Source organism: Oncorhynchus nerka, linkage group LG24 (assembly GCF_034236695.1).
Source record: "Oncorhynchus nerka isolate Pitt River linkage group LG24, Oner_Uvic_2.0, whole genome shotgun sequence".
Lineage (NCBI taxonomy): Eukaryota > Metazoa > Chordata > Actinopteri > Salmoniformes > Salmonidae > Oncorhynchus > Oncorhynchus nerka.
In genome coordinates this window covers 16745495-16768325 of record NC_088419.1, presented here as the reverse complement: position 1 = coordinate 16768325, position 22831 = coordinate 16745495, and the positions used below count along the sequence as shown (strand labels likewise).

Sequence of the window (22831 nt, the reverse complement as noted above, 5' to 3'; positions counted from 1 at the left end):
GCCTTTCAGGTGTCAGGTGAGCTTGACACTACGTGACAGAAAAGCAATCGTCGCACCCCGTTGTGAGCTGTGTGTACACACTATGCACGTGTGCATGCATGCATTTGAGCTCTAGACAGAGACTTTTAATACGGGCTTGTTGCAATGCGCGTACAGTCTACACTTTAGTTGTGTGCAGTATGTTGATTGAGAAGTCAGAGAGGGAGGAAGGGAGGAAGTGGGTCTGAAGTAGCTACGTAAATAATTGGGGTGTATCCACGGGGAGGTTGTGACCAGCACTTCCTCGCTCTTCCTCTCTGCCCCGGCTAAGCCTCAGTCTGTGCTCAAAGGTAAAAACATCCCCCCCTGGAGCGCTCTTCCTTTCGCTGCGTGCCAATGACGTGACGGCGCCATTTAATAATAATCCCACCTGGATGAGAATAGTTCAATCGGAGACTCGGGCTGCATCGGAAATAACACCCTATACCCTATTCAGTGCACTACCTTCCACCAGAGCCCTATGGGATTCCCTATAGGGAACAGGGTGCCATTTGAGACCGTCACAGCCAGACCCCTCACAGAGAGCTCTGCCTGGACAGGCTAACCGTGCATTAGGGGGGAGAACATAGAGAGAACGTATGGAGGTCGAGAGACCTCTGTCACTAAGTATTGTTGTTTTGACAACACAGGGCTTAATGGATTCACAGCATATATCTAATGATTGGGATTAGACTTGCAAACAGCCTCTTTCTACAGTCAGTAGCCTAACCTGTATTATATACAGGAAGCAGAGGCAATACTGTTTAACACTACTTAAGGGTACAACATTTTGTGCTTGCACAGACATACACAGTATACAGAGACAGATATAGGTTCAAACAGAAAGTAAAAAGCGAGGAACAAGGGAAGAGAGAGAGTGTCACTGTAATTTGAATGCATGACTCACAATAGGTTTCAGTTCAGTTCTAGCAAAGCATCTTTTCAAGTGACTAGAAGCCTTGTTCAACAGCAAAGGGTTTGTTCAGTTTCAGGAAATGGGCGGGGCTGGTGAGAATAACTCCTCACTCCCTTCAGCAAGTCAGTCAGTCAACCAGCCAGCCAGTCAGTCAGCCAACCAATCAACCAGTCAGCCAGTCAAAACAGAATGTGTTGAGTGTTTCCTCTGCCATGTTGTCCCACCAGGCCCTCTCCCAGACCCGCTGCCCTGACAAGCACATAGCTGACAGTGAAGACACGGTCATTATGATCATACCACAGCAGCAGCCACTAACCACACAATGAGCTCTGCATGATGACTATCTGTGACACATCCAGAGACAAGAAACATAGGCTACATAAAGATCTGGACTCAAAGGCTTCCTTGTTAAATATCAAAACACTTTGAAAGAGAGCTTTCTAATCAAATATCATGGTACAATTGTAGGTATTCCATTCTTTAGTGGGCATTCAGTAACTGGGAGAAAAACCAGTGCCCGCCGCAATATGTACATCACCTGGAAACATTTAAAATTATGCTTTAATATCTTCAAACTGATTGAATATATTTGGGAGTACGACACCCAAGGCTTTCATGTGGATGTTTTGAGGAGTTTTTTGTCCAGCATCAGCAGAGCGACAGGAAGCCGATCTATGGTGACAACACCTCCGTAACTCTGGTAATGACAGGGCTGTACTTCCTTCCCCCCTGCACGTACTACACAATTTCAAAGATTACTACATTCACAGAGAGTGCAATTTCCCTAATAAATAACTGTGCATAAAATATGTCCTGACAGTTCAACCTGATGAAATACATTCGGCTATAAATACACTAACGTTCCCATGTGAACTGATTGTACAGTCCCTCTCCCATGTCAAGGTCTGTCTCCAACAGTCATAGAGAAACAGGAGAGAGCACTGAGAATAAAACCACAGAAAAAAACAGGGCCTGTCCTCTCTGTCCCCCCTTAGCCCGACCCCTTCACCAGCCTCTTTCCGACCACAGTCCCCTTTTCCCTTCCAACAGAGTAAACAATAGGGTGCTATTTAAAACTTCCCCACGACACCACTCACCACTCGCATCATGGAAACTCAGCCAGAGCACCTCAGATGCTGCAGCTCAGCCAACATTCCAGGCCATAGCGTTCGTCCCCATTTATTCCCTCGCTCTAGGGAGAGGAGGACGGCTCGATAAATACGCACGGCACAGCAGGTTACCGCTGAAGAACTCCAGCAAGGGTGAGACGGGGTCGTATTCATTAGGGCACACTGCAGCAAAACGTTTTGTAACGGAAATGTCAAGTTGTCTCTTCCAGTTTCAGTCGGTTTTCTACCTTTTGGTGCCGAATGAATACGACCCAAGGTGGGACGTTAAGATGGTGAAATACCATTGAGACATACTCGGGCAATCTGGGACCAGGGCATATGTGCCCGTGAGAAGCTAGGCTAAATACTGAGACTAACACTGAAGAAATGTACTCTTTGTAAAATGTTATGCTCCAAACTAACTTTCACAGGATGTAATGTTGAAAAAAAACAGGCTTTGATAACTGCCAGGAGAGATAATCAATCAAACATGTTCATTGTTTTCAGGTCGGTCATACTCTGACCTTTCTGCTCTGGAGCGCAAAACGGAATTGCACATCAGTGCCGCTTTTGTTCAAAGCCAAATCAAAATGACCACTTTAACAAAACAGATTCATCTACCAAATGATTATTCAAACATGGTTGGTGTTTGATGTATTGTACTGGAGTCTTTTGAAGATAAGATGTTAAGCAGGCAGTCTGAGGCTTGTCAGGCTGCCAGGTCTGTCTTCTTGACTTCACTTAGTTTGGCCTTGTTTCTGTGTGCACCCTTTTTGTTCCACAGAGAACAGACAGTGACATCAGTAAACAGAAAATGAAAGTCTCTACAATATTTGGTAATTAATACAATAGCTTTGAACAACACTGTCAAACCAGGGGTGTATGCAACTGAAAACGTTAAGAACAGAAAACAAGACTTTCTTATTGGACGTTGGAAGTTCAATGTTTTGGCCCGTTTGCCTCCTAGTGAATACACACACCCCTGCTGATGGCGATGTCACGTGGCCATTTGACTGACAATGGTCTGAAATCTGAGGGGATAAGGGTCATTGACGGGTGACATCAGATTGCAACGCTTACCTGCAGCACAAACTTCTGATCAATGTAGCGCTTGGCGATGCTGGGCTGAAAGTCTGGGTTCTCCAAGAATCGCAGGAGGAACTCGTAGACAAGCTGGGAAAAGTCAACAAATTAAATCTGAGCCAAATGAAATATACATATAGCGCATAATACCAGATATAACACGTGTAAAAAAAAAAAAGTAGAGTTAAAATGAGGTCAAGTTGAAGTGACGTGGTTTTACCTGTATGTGTGGCCATGAGGCCTCGAGAGTAGGCTCGTCCTCCTCTGGGTCAAAATCAGGGTTCTCACTCGGCGGAAGAGTCCGGAATATGTTGGTGCAGATCTGTGAACAAGAGGGCATTTCATGAACACACTAAAACTGCAACAAAAAAAACTGACGCAAAAGCACATGGACAAACGGCAACCTTTTACCCACTGGACATAGTCAACTTCGACCTTAGGTTTGGAGAGCTACATGAAATTCAAAGATTAAACAGGTGGTCACAAGACATATTACAAGACAAGAGGTATTACACAATACACTGTTTATTATTCATTAGGTTTCCACTCATACAATACATCATGAAAGAATAACCAGAATGATATTTCCTAAGGCATTTCATGTCCAATGCAGTTTGGCCCGCTGTAACAATCAGACTGAAGTCTAAGAATACTAGGCTACATTAAAAAGTTACACACTGTGGATTTGCTGATGTCCTGAGGGAAAACTTTATAGCCAAAAGCCTAGCTGCTGTCGACTTCCTTAAAAGCCTCATGATAGTCCTAGCCTCCTTATCCCGGACTTATTTAAACAGTTTTCCAGTAATATGACCACATCAGGAGATTCAAGTGTCCTATATTTAGTCAGAGAAATTAAGATGAAGGCCTAGGCCTCCCGGGTGGCGCAGTGGTATAGGGCACTGCATTGCAGTGCTAGCTGTGCCACCAGAGACACTGGGTTCGCGCCCAGGCTCTGTCGCAGTCGGCCGCGAGGTCAGTGGGGCGACGCACAATTTGCCTAACGTCGTCCGGGTTAGGGAGGGTTTGGCCGGTAGGGATATCCTTGTCTCATAGTGCACCAACGACTCCTGTGGTGGGCCGGGTACAGTGCACGCAAACCAGGTCGCCAGGTGCACAGTGTTTCCTCCGGCACATTGGTGCGGCTGGCTTCCGGGTTGGATGCGCTCTGTGTTAAAGAAGCAGCGCGGCTTGGTTGGGTTGTGTTTCGGAGGACATTGGCTTTCGACCTTCGTCTATCCCGAGCCCGTACGGGAGTTGTAGTGATGAGACAAGATAGTAACGACTAACAATTGGATACCAAGAAAAGGGGGTTTAAACCCCCCCCCCAAAAAAAACAGAAAGGCCTAGCTTCTTAATCACAACTTCTGGTGAGAAAGTTCTCGTTTAGAGACATTTGTAATGGTAGGTGTAACTCATAATTCAATCAATGCATTTTAATGCCTGGGATGATGGGTGTTCCCAGGACATCAGAACAGGATGCCCTTAGAGCTCTGCTACCAGACCTCAATTTTTAACATTTATTTTACCTTTATTTAACTAGGCAAGTCAGTTAAGAGCAAATTCTTATTTACAATGACGGCCTACCCAGGACGATGCTGGGCCAATTGTGAGCCACCCTATGGGACTCCCAATCACGGCCGGATGTGATACAGCACCTTAGATTATACATCGGGTAGGGCCCGTTTAATTTTCAAAAAATCAATAACTAGGGTAGGGGCAGGGCTCGGGTATCACTAATTTGATCACTAACATATTGAAGTTGAGCCATTTGCTTGTGCTGTGATGCACAGTAGTCATATCTGACCAAGATCACAACATTGTGTCAGAAGTGCTTCACCCTCATCAAATATAAAACAGGAGAGATTATTTCAAAGAAAAGAATGTTACTTGAGTTGTCTGAGTTTAAAGTGACAAAGTAGCTAACTGCTCTCTCATGTCTCCTCATTGAGCAGAGCAGCCCAAGCAGAGCCGTTGCTATGGATACTCAGACTCCGAGCGTCATGGGCAGAGTGCATGCAGAGCGAGCTGTGCATAGAGAGCAATGACAGGCATAGGAGCAGCTAATGAATTTACTAATGGATGAAGTTATTTCTGATTTCGGCCAGGGCCTTAAATCTGGCAGAAGCAATGGGGCCGGGGTACGTCGGGGGCATTGGCATTGGTATGGTCGGGCCTGAACGTCAGGGGCATGGGTAGGGCCTGAACGTCGGGGGCATGGGTAGGGCCTGAACGTCGGGGGCATGGGTAGGGCTTAAAATTCATGCCTGTGCAGGCCTCTAGATGTCCTTCCCCACGCTAGGACAAGATTACTTTTCCCCATTGAGGATGGCCTTTAAGTGTTCACATCAATTCAGCAATCAACACAGTATTATGGTAGCACTACCAGAACAGACATGGTATAAAATACATTGCAGAATAACTAGCCCACTAGGCCTTTATAGAGAAATTAAGATATCTAGGAAATTAGTAGTGAGTGACCAGGTTGCATATCAATACCAACTTATAATCAAAACAAAGACAGAAAATGAATTACAATTTCAGCTACACATCTTTTTCCCCAATGTAGACGTGTACAGCTTGCACTGCAGCTGGGAAACAGAGGGAGACTTCCCTTGCATATAGGGAGATGAAAGCTGCAAGTCTCCTATCAATGTATTAATACCCAGAGAACAGTAGCAGTTTACTCCACTAATATGCTGAGTGAGGGATGATAAGTAGGCTGATATCTGCTGTGCGGGTGCTTTATCATGAACACAGCCACAGAACAATCCAAACATACAGGGAGGGTTGAAGGAGAGAAGAGGGAGATGCGGCACTCCTCAAAATCTTGGGACTGAAAGACAAGTTTGTTGAAAAACTAGAAACTACAGACAGGCCTAATCGAATCTACTCTAGGATGCATGGAAACAGTTTTATTGTATTGTTCAGTCCGCTCAAAAATGTCCAACATATAAAGAAGGCCTGACTAACACACTCACAGAACGGTTTAAATTCAGCATTCAAAGTTAGGTACCACAAATAAAAGAGATTACTTAGTGCCTTCAGAAAGTATTCACATTTCAAATGGGTTTAATTGACATGTTGTGTCACTGGTCTACACACAATACCCCCATAATGTCAAAGTGTAATTATGTTTTAGAAATGTTTACAAACTAATTAAAAATTAAAAAGTTGAAATGTCTTCAGTCAATAAGTATTCAACCCTTTGTTATGACAAACCTAAATCAGTTCAGAAGTAAAAAAAAAAATGCTTAACAAGTCACATAAGTTGAATGGACTGATTTTTTTTGTATTTTGTGTAGATTAACCCATTTGTTTTGTTGTTACAATTAAATCCATTTGAATCCCATTATGAAAGAACAAATTGTGCAAAAAAACAGTTGTGAATAGTTTTTGAAGGCACTGTAGGAAGAGTAAAACCATTGTATGATCTAATGACTGTTCGCAGAGGTAACCTAACCCCTACAATCCGGAGTAGTGTGTGTGTGTGTGTGTATATATATCAAACGCATGTATACGTGTCTGTGTGTTAGAGAGAATTTGCGAGGCCTGTGGGCTGTTTACATAGAAATGTAGCACTCGTAACTCATTTCTAACAGTGCATGGAGATGTAGCCTAGCTAAAGCATAACTTAGAATTATGTTCCGCACAACAACGAAAAGCACAAAAAATGTGTTGCATTCTGAAAACGCAAGTGTACGGACCATGACATAACATTGTACTGTGTACGGACCATGACATAACATTGATAGACTCGCTGCAATTATCCAAAACGTCTCATCAACCCTCCAAACCACTGGTATTCTATCTGCCGGTCTGTGGGGAGGGTGCATGTGGCGGGAGTCTCAGTCAGTGGCATTTTGAACGTGTTCCCAGCACACGCTCAGCTCACAGCGTGCTGTGGTCCTACTCGTGTCCAGTGTTTGAGCTGAAAGGGGATTCAGTTGCCAGAACCAAATTCTGACCCAAGAAATGGGGTGGCAGGGTAGCCTAGTGGTTAGAGCGTTGGACTAGTAACCGAAAGGTTGCAAGTTCGAATCCCCGAACTGACAAGGTACAAATCTGTCGTTCTGCCCCTGAACAGGCAGTTAACCCACTGTTCCTAGGCCGTCATTGAAAATAAGAATTTGTTCTTAACTGACTTGCCTAGTAAAATAAAGGTAAAATTAAAAAGAAATGCTCCTGCATAGGCACTGATCACCTAGAGAGACTAATGACAATTTAAAAAATAGGGGCACCGGAGTCCTGAAATGTTTACTTTGCTCGGGCACGCACCCTTTTTGACAAGGAGAAAATAGAATGCAAAGGAGGGAAATGAGGAAGTAGGCGCACATTTATGTTGACAATGTTTGTTTTGCTGACGTTTTCACACTAGCTTGTTTGCTAAAGTTCGAACCACAGTTTAATTATTTGTTACATTGTGGTTACAATTAAAAATGTAAAATAATGAAATGAAATGAATCCTATTCATAATGAATTAATCAGATGCGCGTGGCGAGCGTGTCAGTTGGTATTTCATCAACAATGTTGAGTAGGCTACAAGCATATTACGGCTATAATATCGTTCAGACTACAAATGATTGGTGCATGTGATTATAATGACACAGGGTAAAGAAAAGGAAGTATTCATATAGCACTGTCTTGAACTGACCCGCATTTTCCTGAAGTTCTACAACACTGAGTGGAGCCGTGTATTTATTGTCTGTTTGTTCAGAAGGTGAACTCTATTAAAACATTTTTAAAAAAGATTGAGGGTCTGGGTTTTGAAAACTATCGTGACCCGGCAGAGCAAATCATATTCATGCTGTGCTGCATAAACACAACTGGCAGTAATTTACAGAGGAGGACAACTTCCTTTTACTTGATTATGACTAAGCATGTTTCAATACATCTACCGTGGCGAAGGGTAGAGAATAATATAATCAAAACGGAGGGGGGCAAAGATAAATCCATTAAGGATTCTGCATCAGCCACATCTCCCCATTACAATTCTGTGCTGGAGACTCGGTTTGGAGGCAGGTCATCACCACCACGATCACTGCAGCAGAGGTTTATTTTTAGCCTTGGAGGAATTGGAGAGTGACACACACGACGACGGAGAGGCTGGCAAGAGTGCTACCATTCTGCACAGTGTGTGTGTGTGTGTGTATGACAACACCCAATTACCTATTGTCAGTTTGACAAGCCACACAGCTCTAAAGGGGTGACAAAGGAGTAAAACATTCTTCAGCTGACAGTAATGCAACTTTTGAGATGCCGAAGAGCTTGTTGCTACTTACTATACCATTTCCTTAGAGTTTAATTGACTATAAAAATTGGCCTTCCGCAGAGGTGGCTGGATAACACTGAACATACGGAGCACACTGAACCATACATTGAATGAAATATCCTTATTTGGATGGCACTGGCAGCAGCCATTGAACAATGTGCAACGCTAAACACATAAGTGCTGTTATACCATTTCATTTTCATGACAGGCAGAGCCCACTTCTGCGACAGGCTCCGAGAGTGCACGGTACCCACACTACAAAGATGGCGCCATATGTAATTAGCTGGAGCTAACTAACAACTTGGGTCGCTTTGATCTCCTTGGTGTAAAGAACGCTTTAGAGTGTTCCTTTCACTGGCCGAGGTTTCTAAAGCAACGGGGTGCTGTTGTACACCGTCTTGCATCTCACTGCCTTGGTGGAGGAGGTGGGTGGATGTTAGAGAGAGACAGTGTGCGTGTGTGTGTTGGAAACAGATATTTTTATTCAGGAAAATAGACAGAGACCATAAGGAGAAGAGAAAAGGAGACATTGGGAAGAGGGAGGGAGGAGGGGAATGGGGGAGACTAATGATCCAGACTATAGACAGAGTCCCACTGGTGTTCAAATAAGCAGCCAGTCACACATCCCTGCCACTCACACACAGATAGTGTGTTGAAAAATTGTTGGAAGTATGTATTGGAATTACTTTTGAATTGTTTAGGTACTTCGGGAATAACTATGTATGTGCTTCGCCTTTCCTTGACCCAAGTTCATGTCTCATTTAGAATGAAAGCTGCTCAATCTGATGACACTGTAGTGCTGTGCCTAAGAGAGTAGTCTTGAAGACACAGGCCTTGAAGTGGTATTCAGGGTGGTATTGAATTTCCTGTCCGTCACTTCAAGGAACCTACTCTACCTCAATAACACCTCTCTGGGTCCCTGGATGGTCTACAGGTGCAGCCCTGCCTCGCTCCGCAGTCTCTGTGTAGTTCCATTCAGGGTTTAAGCTGGCCAGATCTCATTAGGTGTGGGGCCGCTCTGCCATGGATACGGGATAAGAAGCAAGACAACCCACTACAGCCGGTGACAAAGCCTTTTATCTGCAGCTACGACGCTCCAGTCACCTCTAAGGTGTTCAAGGAGGACCGGACCTTAACCGACAGCCTCAATTAGGGACACCCAACACCAAACTGAGTAAACTAACAGACGGAAAGAAAGAAAAATACACATTGGACAATAACCTTGCATTGAACAATCAAATTCTGCTTCGGTTCGTAAAGTGGAGAGTGGGGGATACAGGTCCGAGGCTAGTAAAACTAGGACAAATTGTTCAACTCTTTTTTTCTAAACTATATGGTTCTCCCTTAACTGATGTAATCTGTGTATGATGTGATTTCATGTGTTAGATGAGAGTAGCTAACACAGCTTCATATCACTGCTTTGGGTGCATTATCTTCACCACCCTGTGTTGAACATGCCCAGCTGATCCCAAACAAGCCAGTGAAAGAAAATGGGAGTTTTTTTCCCTGGGCTCACTCAGAGGCATATTTCTCTAGCCTTGGTATAACGCAACTGATTGGCTGCTGGTGGTGTCACATGGGCCACATTCCAGGGAGGGCTGCCAGGCGGGAAATAAAGTAACAGTGTGATACTCATCCCGCCCTGACGCCAAATACCTCAAGACAACTGCCCGGGCTGATAACAACCACTGCGACACACACAAATACTAGCACTATTAGCTCTGTTCTGTAGCACTATTAGCTCTGTAGCACTATTAGCTCTGTTCTGTAGCACTATTAGCTCTGTTCTGTAGCACTATTAGCTCTGTTCTGTAGCACTATTAGCTCTGTTCTGTAGCACTATTAGCTCTGTTCTGTAGCACTATTAGCTCTGTTCTGTTGCACTATTAGCTCTGTTCTGTAGCACTATTAGCTCTGTTCTGTAGCACTATTAGCTCTGTTCTGTTTGCTATTAGCTCTGTTCTGTAGCACTATTAGCTCTGTTCTGTAGCACTATTAGCTCTGTTCTGTAGCACTATTAGCTCTGTTCTGTTGCACTATTAGCTCTGTTCTGTTGCACTATTAGCTCTGTTCTGTTGCACTATTAGCTCTGTTCTGTTGCACTATTAGCTCTGTTCTGTAGCACTATTAGCTCTGTTCTGTAGCACTATTAGCTCTGTTCTGTAGCACTATTAGCTCTGTTCTGCACTATTAGCTCTGTTCTATTAGCTCTGTTCTGCTCTGTTCTGTTGCACTATTAGCTCTGTTCTGTTGCACTATTAGCTCTGTTCTGTTGCACTATTAGCTCTGTTCTGTTGCACTATTAGCTCTGTTCTGTTGCACTATTAGCTCTGTTCTGTTGCACTATTAGCTCTGTTCTGTTGCACTATTAGCTCATTCTTGCTGTGCTGCTGTAGCAGCATTAAGCCATTCTTGCTGTAATGTTATAATGCTGTATAATAATTGATTTACTGTAACATCAGCCCCTTTTCAATTTCCAGAAGAAATACCTGCATATTTTTTTTCCTTCATATATGATTGTGTTAGTCTGAAAATAGGGTGTCATACCATGAATGTACTTTGACTACCCCCTGCATGGACATGACTTATTATTTGACAGCACACATGTCAAAATGCACAGTGGGAGATTGGGAACACAAGGAAAGAAATGAAGGAGAGGGAACAGGAGAGTGTATGGTAGAGAGAGCAAATAAGAGAGAAAGAGAAGCGGGGTGTGTCTCTAGCCAGGGTTGGGGTCGATAACTAAGTGAAATGCACTAATGGCACCAGAAGGCTTTAAGCTCTGTGTGGGGTCATTGAGGGACTGTGTGTGTGACGCCCCACTCAGTGGTATCTGCGGGGGACCAGGCTAAATCTGTACTGTGTGTGGTGTGTATTTGAGAGAGTGAAATAAAGTAAAGGGTGCTGTACAAAAGTGTAAAAGGGCGCAGGAAAAGGATGGAGAAGGTGTGGATAGAGATGAATCATCCAGTTATAGATGTAGTTTAATGGACCTATTATACCATAAATGCCAGAGTTCACAGAATTCAATGTAAATCAGAGCTCTGAAAGTATCTCAGCGTAAGCCCTCGGTCCTCCCATCCTCATCGCTGACAAAAGAAGGCGGCAAAATCATAGGCCTACACAATATGAAGTCAATCAAACATTCTTCACCTTGAACTGAGACAGCTGTGCAGCTGTAAAGATTGTCTTTCATATTACACTTCTCGTGTGTCAAACAGAGTGGGCAACTAGAGGCTAAACCCTTCATCTATCAGCACCCAGGGGCAGATGCTTTTTTCAGCGAGAGCCATGGTTACATTTATGATCTACCTGTTTGTACTCTCCATTGCCTCAATGATCAAAGCGGTCGCTGTGGCTCAGGCATAATGGACTGCACTTCAACACCCACCACTTCATTATCATGGGATGCAGAGAATGGAGAATCCCGAGGACACCCTTGCCCATCTGTCCACCATGGTTCCTCCTCTCACTCAGGGCAGCCCTCGGCCTCCAGATAAATAGCACTGATCGATGTGGTGCTGTTGGTGAGAGTAACTTTAATGACTAACCCTAACATGCCCAGTTGTGAGGCTACTCTACAGGTAGAGAGCAATCAACACTCAAGACAGGCAAGTCAACAACCTATCCAGCAGTATAATCAAGCAGCGGTCCCTGGATGTGCATGTTTATCGATTTGCTACATCAAAATCTATAGGTCCTCCTAGGAAGGATGCCTACACGATTACCTATGACACACAAGTAACTTGCCGCGATAGCTAAGGATGTGCTGATGATAACCTATCCCCGTGTGTAATCAGCAGTTTCCCTGGCAGCGCCGCAGAGTGAGTCCGTATCCGTGGCACTGTAAACGCTGTGTGAGTGAGTCACTGAGGCTGGCCAGGCTTCTTTGTGTTCAAGAGTGACTACCTATTACAGAAAAAGACAGAGCTACTCAACCACACTCCACAGTTTAACAGGATGCTTCCCGTTACATACACATTACCTGTGAAAGAGGTGGTTTAAGCACAACTGAACGCTACATTTGGCCAACTCACTGATTCCGTCATACGCATGTCATCGAAATAATCAAACTACATGTGAAAGCTCTACCAGGGCGGTTAAAGGAAGTGTAGCACTTATTTCTCAATGCATAATAATAGTAACTTAAAATACCAAGAAAACATTCCCAAATTACAAACTCTTAAATCAATTGTTATAATACAAAGTTGTTCAAAAAGTTGGGTGAGGTTTTTTGCCAAATCAGCTCTAACTTCGGAAAAAAATCCCACGATGAATGACAAAAGTTTAAAAAAAGTGGGATATGAGAATGAAGCGGGTAAATTGGGCATCTACTGAGGGACACATTTTAGAACTTCCATGGCTATCGACAATGGAATTAGGGCTTCAGCAAGAAGTTCCTTCTCAAAGTGGATGCTGTCCCTACCATTACTGTGGCTTCTAAAGCATGTCAAACAGCCAGCAGCACCAGCAGAGACCGAGCATTATCATGGGCTTAAGAGAGCTGATGCTGTCATACTATAGATAGGCTTGTACTATGGGAAAGAGTAGTTTTGTCCACGAAGGAGTTCACCGTTACTGTATAGGGCACGTTTTTAAGGTGTTTGTGGGGTCTACTGCCGAGTGTGAGCTATACTGAAATGCTTGATATGGCTAGCTATCCTCTTCCTCTGTTTCTGAATGAATTTGAGGCTACTTCTTTCTAGCTAGCAAAATAAGTGAGCTTGATTTTGTTTGTGTACTGCCATTTGTCGATAACATGGCTACGTTTATCACTGGTATGGGTTGGTAAATATCCTAAACCTAGCCAGCTAGACGACAAGCTAAAACCGTGGAGAGCGTTTTCTCAGTAAGCTGAGAATAAGTACACATGCTAATGTATAATGTGGCTGCCTGGAGCAATGGTACATGCCAAATGTCAGGTAATGCAGGGCTGATCATCCTAGATAGAAATCCTATAAAATGACATCTGGATAAACAATTATTCTGTCTGACACACCCTTAAAATGTGATATATGCCTCAGGACTACCTGGCCTGATGACTCCTGGCTGTCCCCAGTCCACCTGGGCGTGCTGCTGCTCCAGTTTCAACTGTTCTGCCTGCGGCTATGGAACCCTGACCTGTTCACCGGACCTGCTACCTTGTCCCAGACCTGCTGTTAAACGACTCTCTCACTCTACCACACCTACTGTCTCGAAATCTGAATGCTTGGCTATGAAAAGACAACTGACATTTACTCGAGTTACTGACCTGTTGCACCCTTGACAACCACTGTGATTATTATTTGACCCTACTGGTCATCTTGAAGAACAATCTGGCCTTAATGGCCATATACTCTTATAATCTCCACCTGGTACAGCCAGAAGAGGACTGGCCACACCCATCAGAGCTTGGTTCCTCTCTAGGTTCCTGCCTTTCAAGGGAGTTTTTCTAGCCACAGTGCTTCTACATCTGCATTGCTTACCGTTTGGGGGTTTTTAGGCTGGGTTTCTGTATAGCACTTTGTGACATCTTCTGATGTAAAAAGGGTTTTATAAATACATTTGATTGATATATCAAGATCAATGAATAAATGCAATATATATACTGCGTAGCAGAGGAAAGCAGTGGATGCCAGAGACAGTAGTTCAAGGTGGCATGGAGAAGAGACAGCTAGTTGCTTCCTGAATCCTGATGATCTAGTGCTGAACTGAAGGAGTGCTGGAAACTGACTGGGGGCGTTTGGGTCGTCCTTCCCTGTCTGGTCTGGCACCATGGCTAGCGGTGAGGGTTGAGACAAGGGCAAAAGGATGAGCGAAGTGATTAAGAGGTCTGGGTAATCTTTGGGTCTGACTGGAGCTGAAGGTGTGTGAGGGCTTTGGGAGCACTGCCTCTCTCCCAGGTTGCTCAGAGAATAGCGACTGTGTACAGTGCGCAACAAGGTTATATCCTAAGGCCCTTTCATTTCACAGCTCAAAGAATGACAGCTGTTCCTATTCAAGATCTAAACTAAACAAAAATGAAAACGCAACATGCAACAATTTCTAAGATTTTACCGAGTTACAGATCGTAAGGAAATCAGTCGATTTAAAAACATTTATTAAGCCCTATCCTATGGTTTACACATGACTGGGAATACAGATGTGTATCTGTTGGTCACAGATACCTTAAAAAAAAGGATAGGGGTGTGGATCAGAAAACTAGTCAGTATCTGTTGTGACCATTTGCCTCGTGCAGCGCAACACATCATCGCATAGACATGATCAGGCTGTTGATTGTGGCCTGTGGAATGTTGTCTCACTCCTCAATGGCTGTGTGAAGTTGCTGGATATTGGTGGGAACTGGAACACACTGTCGTACGCGTCAATCCAGAGCATCCCAAATACGGTCAATGGGTGACATGTCTGGTGAGTATGCAGGCCATGGAAGAACTGGGACATTTTCATCTTTCAGGAATTGTCCTCGCGACATGGGGCCGTGCATTATCATGCTGAAACATTAGGTGATGGCGGCGGATGAATGGCACGACAATGGGCCTCAGGATCTTGCCACGGTATACACGTTCCTTCAGATTGCTATTGATAAAATAAAATTGTGTTTGTTGTCCGTAGCTTATGCTTGCCCATACCATAACCCTCCGCCACCATGGGGCACTCTGTTCACATCATTGACATCAGCAAACTGCTCGCCCACACAGTCTGCCATCTTGCCTGGTACAGTTGAAACTGGGATTAATCTGTGAAGAGCACACTTCTCCAGTGTGCCAGTGGCCATCGAAGGTGAGCATTTTCCCACTGAAGTCGGTGACAACAGTCAAACTGCAATCAGGTCAAGACCCCGGTAAGGCTGACAAGCTTCCATAAGACGTACGGCCAAATTCTTTGAAACGACGTTGAAGGCAGGTTATGGTAGAGAAATGAACATTCAATTCTCTGGCAACTGCTCTGGTGGACAATCCTGCAGTCAGCTGGCCAATTGCACACTCCCTCAAAACTTGAGACGTTGTGTTGTGTGACAAAACTGCACATTTTAGAGTGGCCTTTAATTGTGCCCAGCACAAGGTGCACATGTGTAATGATCATTCTGTTTAATCTGCTTTTTGATATGCCACACTTGTCATGTGGATGGATTATCTTGGTGAAGGAGAAATGCTCACTAATAGTGATGTAAACAAATTCACGCACAATATTGTATAGAAATAAGCTTTTTGTGAGTATGGAAAGTTGTTTTGATAACCAAGCCATGAGCAAAATCAGTCCTTTTTCTAAATGTATATTTATTTACTATTTTGTATTTGACCCACTTTTTAGCCCCAGTACTTTTTCTTCTTCGTTCAAACCCTGATTACAATTGAAGTTCATGTTTTAAATGACCACTTTCGCTCCTTTGTAGAAGCATTCTATCCAGGATAAAGATTCAAATCAAAATGTATTGTTGCATACACATATTTAGCAGAGGTTATTGCGGGTGTAGTGGAATGCTTGTGTTCCTAGCTCCAACAGTGTAGTAATATCTAACAATACACAACAACAGACAAATCTAAAAAGTAAAATAATGGAAACAAGAAATGTAGAAATATTAGGACAAACAATGTCGGAGTCCGGAGTATAAAATCCGGTCTCCGGAGTAGAAAATCTTCCAATGTTGCTGGATGAAACTTCTATGTTAGGGACAGGGTGCTTAATTGTTTCACCGTGACAAAACAAAATAGTTTTCTGGTATACCATTTTCACACTATTGTACTAACACAAACTGTTCTGTGCTGGTCTGGATATTTTCTTCACATTGTCCATTTCAGCAACTATGGAGGATGCGTAAATAGGCTAGCACCGTACAGCTAGTCTCAGCTCGGTTTTACTCAGTAGCGTGAAAAGGCTGTTAGTGTAAGGTGCCCACTCACCATATTTGAGATCTCCGGATAGGCTGACTCTACCAGGACGCCCCTATTGGTGGAGACGTAGTCCACCAGCTCGTTGAGCGTGGCCCGCTTGATCTCCTTGCTCTTCAGGTCGGTGACAGAGTCCATGAAGTCAAACAGCATGCAGCACTGCTGGAGCTTCTGGGTGAACAGCTCCTGCTGCTCTGTGGAGGGTGCATCTGGAACCAGAGATGACATGGAAACAACTTTTAGTCTACATTGTCATTTAGCCTTAAGACTCCTAAATGGGGCGACTGTACAACCATTGCACGGTATCGATGTCAACTAAAGCTTGCCTGGTTTGTAGCCTAAACAACATTACCCACAAACTGCAGGTAACTGTTGCCAAGGCAGCCCAACTGAATGTAACTTAGGAAAAGACCCGTCACGACGAGAAAAGTACAAAACTGTATGAAAATTCATGGGCAGATTGGATGTCAATACTGACTGAAACAGAGCCAAACTATACAGTATACAGAGGCCTCAATTCACATCCTCAGTGCAAGGCCAAACAGATATTTGCTGAATGACAAGTTTACAGGTACTTGGCTTATGTGTATAGTCACAGAACAGAACACTGATACAATAGGTGCAGTTGAGAGTAATCCTAATGGAACATTTTAATAGGTTTTTAGTAAACACTCCATACAACGCATACTGTACCTCGAATCGTAATAGGCCAAATGCTTACACAGCCTGTGAAAACAGATGTGAGGACTATAATTTACATTAAATACAGGCAAGGATCCAGATACGATTTCAATTCAATTTCAAATCTAATTTTATTTGTCACATGCGCTGAATACAACAGGTGTAGGTAGACATTACAGTGAAATGCTTACTTACAAGCCCTTAACCTTGGTAGTTGGAGGTAGTCAGTGTTGTTCCAATCAACGGGCATTTGACATAAAACTCAATAGAGCCAGCCCAGTCACTCTAGCTTTTATCATAAAGACATTTATGGATTAGACGGTGAGTGTGTGCAGGGTTATTAGAGCTGTCAAACCTGATCCCTGCCAGGCTACAAACAACACTTATTGCAGCCACCCAGAAACGACGTGACAGAACAGTATAGTACAGCACAGTGTTGGGCTAGCCTAGCAGTAAGGTTATGGCTCTTAACTGATACGGTATCAGGATGAAGAAGCCTTGAAAAAGAATGATAGGCATAGTACCAGAGACACTTTTGAGGAGATGGGAAACTCGTATTAATGCCCATTGTGTATATTGCCCATGCGTCGTCAATGAGCCATGCGGAGCATTCCCGGCGATTCTGGGACAAGGACAGCTCTCCTTCAAGGAGTGGAACGAAGTCAATTGTGCACTAGCTCAAAAACCCAACATTAGCATGCATTTAGTGAACAAGAAGTACAAAATTAGAAATATTTTCTGAGGTGAGATAATTAACTTGTTCTCTCTAATTTGTATAGCTTTGGAACAGTGACTCTTAAATTTGTGAAGGGATTGCGTGATGATTAGTTTAGCAACTGTGTAACGCAGCATGACAACGTGAACGCGATTGGTCGACAGTCTGCTGGGTTGGGTGTTATACATTTAGCATTCATTGCCAAATGGGATTCCTATCTCATTCTTTCCTTAATATCTCTGGTAGTACCATCCCCGACTGACTGACCACCATCTAAAAATCAGGGCTACCTAAAGCTCCAACTCTCTCCTGGACACATACAGTATTTCGACTCAGGGAAGAATGTGTGGTTGTTCTATGCTGTAACACAGTAATGAAATGTCCATAGTGTTTGTGGTTCAATGCTGTAATAGAGTAATGAATAGTGACTAGAGCCCAAGTTAATCTTGTTTTTTGTCCGATACAGATTTCTTTGGGGACAAAACTTGCAGATACCGATATACTGTTTTACAGCGGGGAAATTAAAGTGTAATTTTCCCACAGTGAATTTTCAGAATTTGCCACCCAAAAGAGAAATTGTTCAATAACTATGCTTCAAATGTTGATTTAATACATTGTGACAATGAGATCATGAGAATGTCCGCAAGTGTTCAGATAAGCATGAGATGTGTTTTTTCATCCTATTTATTACACATTGGTTGAATTATCGTCCCATACCGATATAGCGGTAAAAGGCCAATATCGGCCTATAATATCGGTGAATCGATATATTGGTCGGGCTCTAATAGAGAGTGCCATGTTGACAACATCCTAACTCACTTAGAGGCCTCAGTTAGTGACGGGCTTGCTGAACCACATAATGTGCAGTATGTTTGGTCAGAGAGCACTCAAACTTTGTTGTGGATGATGGGCTCGAGAACAGAGCGAGAGGAAGAGAGGCATTGCTGAACAGGATATGCTTGTCATAATGGAAACTGCCTTTCGTCTGGAAGGTCTTTCCTTTTCCCACCCATTAAGCAACATTTTTATATTTTCCCTTTCTTTCAGATGGCCACTAAGCTAATGTATCATTACATTTTCCTGGAAATGTTATTGTATCAAAACTGACATGCACAAAGTAAAATCACTTCACTGTGGCAACTGACCCCGGGATATTTTATGACCTATAATTCCCTATCACGTGAGTTCCAAGAATACTCAAACTCAAATCAAAGTTTATTGGTCGCGTACAGTTTTGCAGATGTTATCGCAGGTGCAGTGAAATGCTATCTCTAGTAGATAGTGCCCTCATGAATTATTGGCACCGGAGGTAAATATGAACAAAAAAGATGCCAAGACAACAGGTCTGAGTCGTCTCCTATACATGTTTGATAAGGTGGGAGAAGACCAGGGATTTGAGACCGTTCCTCCATACATCAACACTCCAGATCCTTCAGTCCTTGGTCCTCTCACTTTTGGACTCTCCTATTCAGCTCACCACATAGGTTGTCTAATGGTGTTTCGGTCAGGGAACTGGGACGGCCATTGTGAAACGTGTATGGTCAGCGAACCATGTGTGTAGATTTGGAGGTATGCTTTGGATCGTTGTCCTGCAGGAAGATCCAACGAAGACCCAGTTTTAGCCTACTGGCAGAGGCAGACAGGTTTTGACCTAAAATCTCCTGGTACTTGGAGTCCATGATGCCATGTATCCTAACAAGGGTCCCATGGCCTTTGGATGTATAACAGGCTCACAACATCACAGATCCACCACCATACTTCATTCTCAGTGGGAATTAGGATCTTTCCTGCATGACCATGGAAACCCAACTCTAGTGTTTGTTGCAAAAAAACAACATTTTAGTCTCATCAGACCATAGAACCTGGTTCCAATCAAAGTTCCAATGACATTTAGCAAACTCCAGGCGCTCATGTTTGTGGTTTGGTGATAGCAGAGGCTTTCTTCTGGCAACCCTTTCAAATAACTTGGTCATGGCACCTAATTGTAGTTTTGGAGACTTGGTAACCCCAAGATGTAACCTACTTCTGCAATTCACCAACTGTGATCCTTGGAGATTTTTTTGCCACTTGAACCATCCTTCTCACTGTCCGTGGGGGCAAAATACACTTGTGTCCTCTTCCAGGCGGGTTCATTACAGCTCCAGTTTTACATTTCTTAATTACTGCCCTAATAGTGGAGATGGGTATTTTCAGGCGTGTAGCTACCTTTTTAATAGCCATTGCCTGATTTGTGAAGGTCAGCAACCTTTTGTCTCATTTCATTTGTATGTTCTCTATCCTTTCCCATGTTGAAGGATGACAAAGAGAGTTTAGCCTGTGTGTACCACCTCATATTTATACCCCAGTGAAACAGGAAGTCATGGAGTTCCCAAAGACTCAGATGAACTTTAAAATTAACAAATCATTAAAATCGGAATATACATCAATTTGATTTTGTTCATAAGAATTTTTAGGGGTGCCAATAACTGGCATGCATGTTTTTGAATAAAATAATACTTTCTTGATAGAATTGTTAAAAAAATAAAAAGTGTTTAACTCAATTAAAGGTTAGATTCATATGATATGTTGAGTAAGATCAAGCTGACAAACAATGATTACAGTTTTTCACAGCCTTTTTTGTATTTACCTAGGGTGCCAATAATTCAGGAGGACACTGTAGAAACACGTGGGTTGGCATTTGACTTTTACCAGCACAGGTTAGGCAACAAAGTCAATAAAGCAATCTCAGGTACTAACGAAGCAAAAAATAATACTTACATCTAGGCCTATAGCTGCTCTCTTATGACAAAAACAGGTGAGTGTTTTAGCTCAAACAAGCAGTGTTTACCTTTAAAACTGTTCTATTGTCATTTTCATAAAGGCATTTTTTTTTTAAATGCCAGATGTTTCACGAGGCCTGAAAACTAAGAAAGGCACATAACTAGGGTCCTGAGTTTTGTGCAGTCAAGTGACATGCCTGGATTTGGACTTGTATGCAGAAAGTAAGCAGCATAGTCGGTAAATTTCCGCAACAACTAAGAGCGTTGAAGTGTGAGGCTCAACTTCTCCGCTGTTTTGGTGCTTTGGCTACCACACTGCACAGATACAGTGCGACTGCGTGAGAGCAAAGTTCTTGCATCTCAATATCTGCTTGTGGCAACGTCATTTCACAGAGTCTACCTTTAAAGCTTTTTCGTCAAACTGTCTCCTTTTGTTTTTATGTCAGATGGTCCAGCACCATCCTCAGACAATTGCTTTCATTTTTGATGTAATTATTTCTGGATAAGGCTTAAAACACAGGATAAAATCTTGCTATGTCACATGATTGCACAAAACACAGGGCCTTAGCCATAACATGTACCTGTGTGAAAGGCCTTGCCAACTCCACTATGCCAACGGCTCGTTAAACATTAACTATGCTGGCTGCGGTGATGCACAAGATCTACAGGGCAATTTCCTTTAATTTCTGATGCTCACACAGGAGACATGACCTCTTTAATCCTCCTGTTCACAGGGGAAAGTCTTGCTTTCTTGACTTTGACACTTGCTGAGCTTTCACTAAAATCACAGAAAAAAACAAAGGCTGGGCTATTTACGTATTTAAGACAGCCTATGTCGCAACGTTCTCCAGATTAACACAATTTTTTTTCCAAATTGAACAAGCATTAGGGCAGGGATTAGTGGTTCCCAAACGGTTTATAGTCCCGTACCCCTTCAAACACTCAACCTCCAGCTGTGTACCCCCTCTAGCACCAGGGTCAGCGCACTCTCAAATGTTGTTTTTTGCAAACCTGCCAAAGACACACACACTATACAATACATTTATTAAACATAAGAATAGAGTGTGAGTTTGTCACTTCCCACGAGTCGGGTTGTGACAAAGAGCTCTTATAAGACCAGGGCTCAAATATTAACTCAATAATTTTGCTCTATATTCAGCCAACACAACTTTATTTGATCATCGAAAATTGGGAATAACTCGCTTGAAAGGATGCTCATAACTCTGCAATGTTCGGTTGTATTGGAGAGTCTCAGTCTTAAATAATTTTCCATACACAGTCTGTACCTATATTTAGTGTTCATGCTAGTGAGGGCAGAGAATCCACTCTCACATAGGTACGTGGTTGCAAAGGGCACCAATGTCTTAACAGCGCAATTTTCCAAGGCAAGAAACTCTGCGTGCAGCCCTATCCAGAAATCTGTCAGTGGCTTCTGATTAAATTAAATTCACACAGAACTGCTTGTTGCAATTTCGATGAGGCTCTCTTGTTCAGTGGACTGGAGGCAGGGCATGAAAGGGATAACGAATCCAGTTATTTGTCATCCGTTTCAGGGAAAGTTGCGCACCCAACTCACTCAGGTGCTTCGCTATATCACATTTGACATGGTCCGTACGCTTGAGTTCATTTGCACACCAAAAAAAAAAATCATACAATGCTGGAAAGACCTGTGTGTTGTCCTTGTTAATGCAGACAGAACTTCTTAACTTCTTTAGGACTGGGGGGCAGTATTGAGTAGCTTGGATAAAAAGGTGCCCAGAGTAAACTGCCTGCTACTCAGGCCTAAAAGCTAGAATATGCGTATAGTAAGTAGATTTCGATAGAAAACACTGACGTTTCTAAAACTATTTGAATGATGTCTGAGTATAACAGAACTCATGGCACGCAAAGACCTGAGAAAAAAATTCAACCAGGAAGTGGGAAATCGGAGGTTTGTCATTTTTTAAGTCATTGCCTATCGAATATACAGTGTCTATGGGGTCATATTGCACTTCCTAATGCTTCCACTAGATGTCAACAGTCTTTAGAACCTTGTTTGAAGCTTCTACTATGAAGGAGGAGGGAATGAGAGCTGTTTCAACCAGGTGTCTGGCTGAGTGCCATGAGCTGAGTCTCTCGCGCTCCCATGAGAGTTAGCTGCGTTCCATTGCATTTCCGAAGACAAAGGAATTCTCCGGTTGGAACATTATTGAAGATTTATGTTAGAAACATCCTAAAGATTGATTCTATACATCGTTTGACCTGTTTCTACGAACTGTAACGGAACCTTTTGACTTTGTCTGGACCTAGTGCTCGCGCCTCATGAATTTGGATTACTGGGCTAAACGCACAAACAAAAAGCAGGTATTTGGACATAAATTGACTTTATCGATCAAAACAAACATTTATTGTGGAACTGGGATTCCTGGGAGTG

The 22831-nt window shown here is 43.1% G+C and overlaps 1 protein-coding gene across 1 annotated transcript in view; it reads right to left on the bottom strand.

Annotated features, from left to right (window-relative positions):
* The window catches only part of ppp2r5a (protein phosphatase 2, regulatory subunit B', alpha isoform), a 76538-nt gene that overhangs the window by 16740 nt on the left and 36967 nt on the right, over positions 1-22831 (bottom strand). The window contains exons 2-4 of the mRNA XM_029631010.2: positions 16276-16472; positions 3347-3448; positions 3124-3216 (exon numbers count right to left, since the gene is read on the bottom strand). Of these exons, the coding sequence (XP_029486870.1) occupies positions 3124-3216; positions 3347-3448; positions 16276-16472 (392 nt within the window). The remainder of the gene's footprint in view (positions 1-3123; positions 3217-3346; positions 3449-16275; positions 16473-22831) is intronic.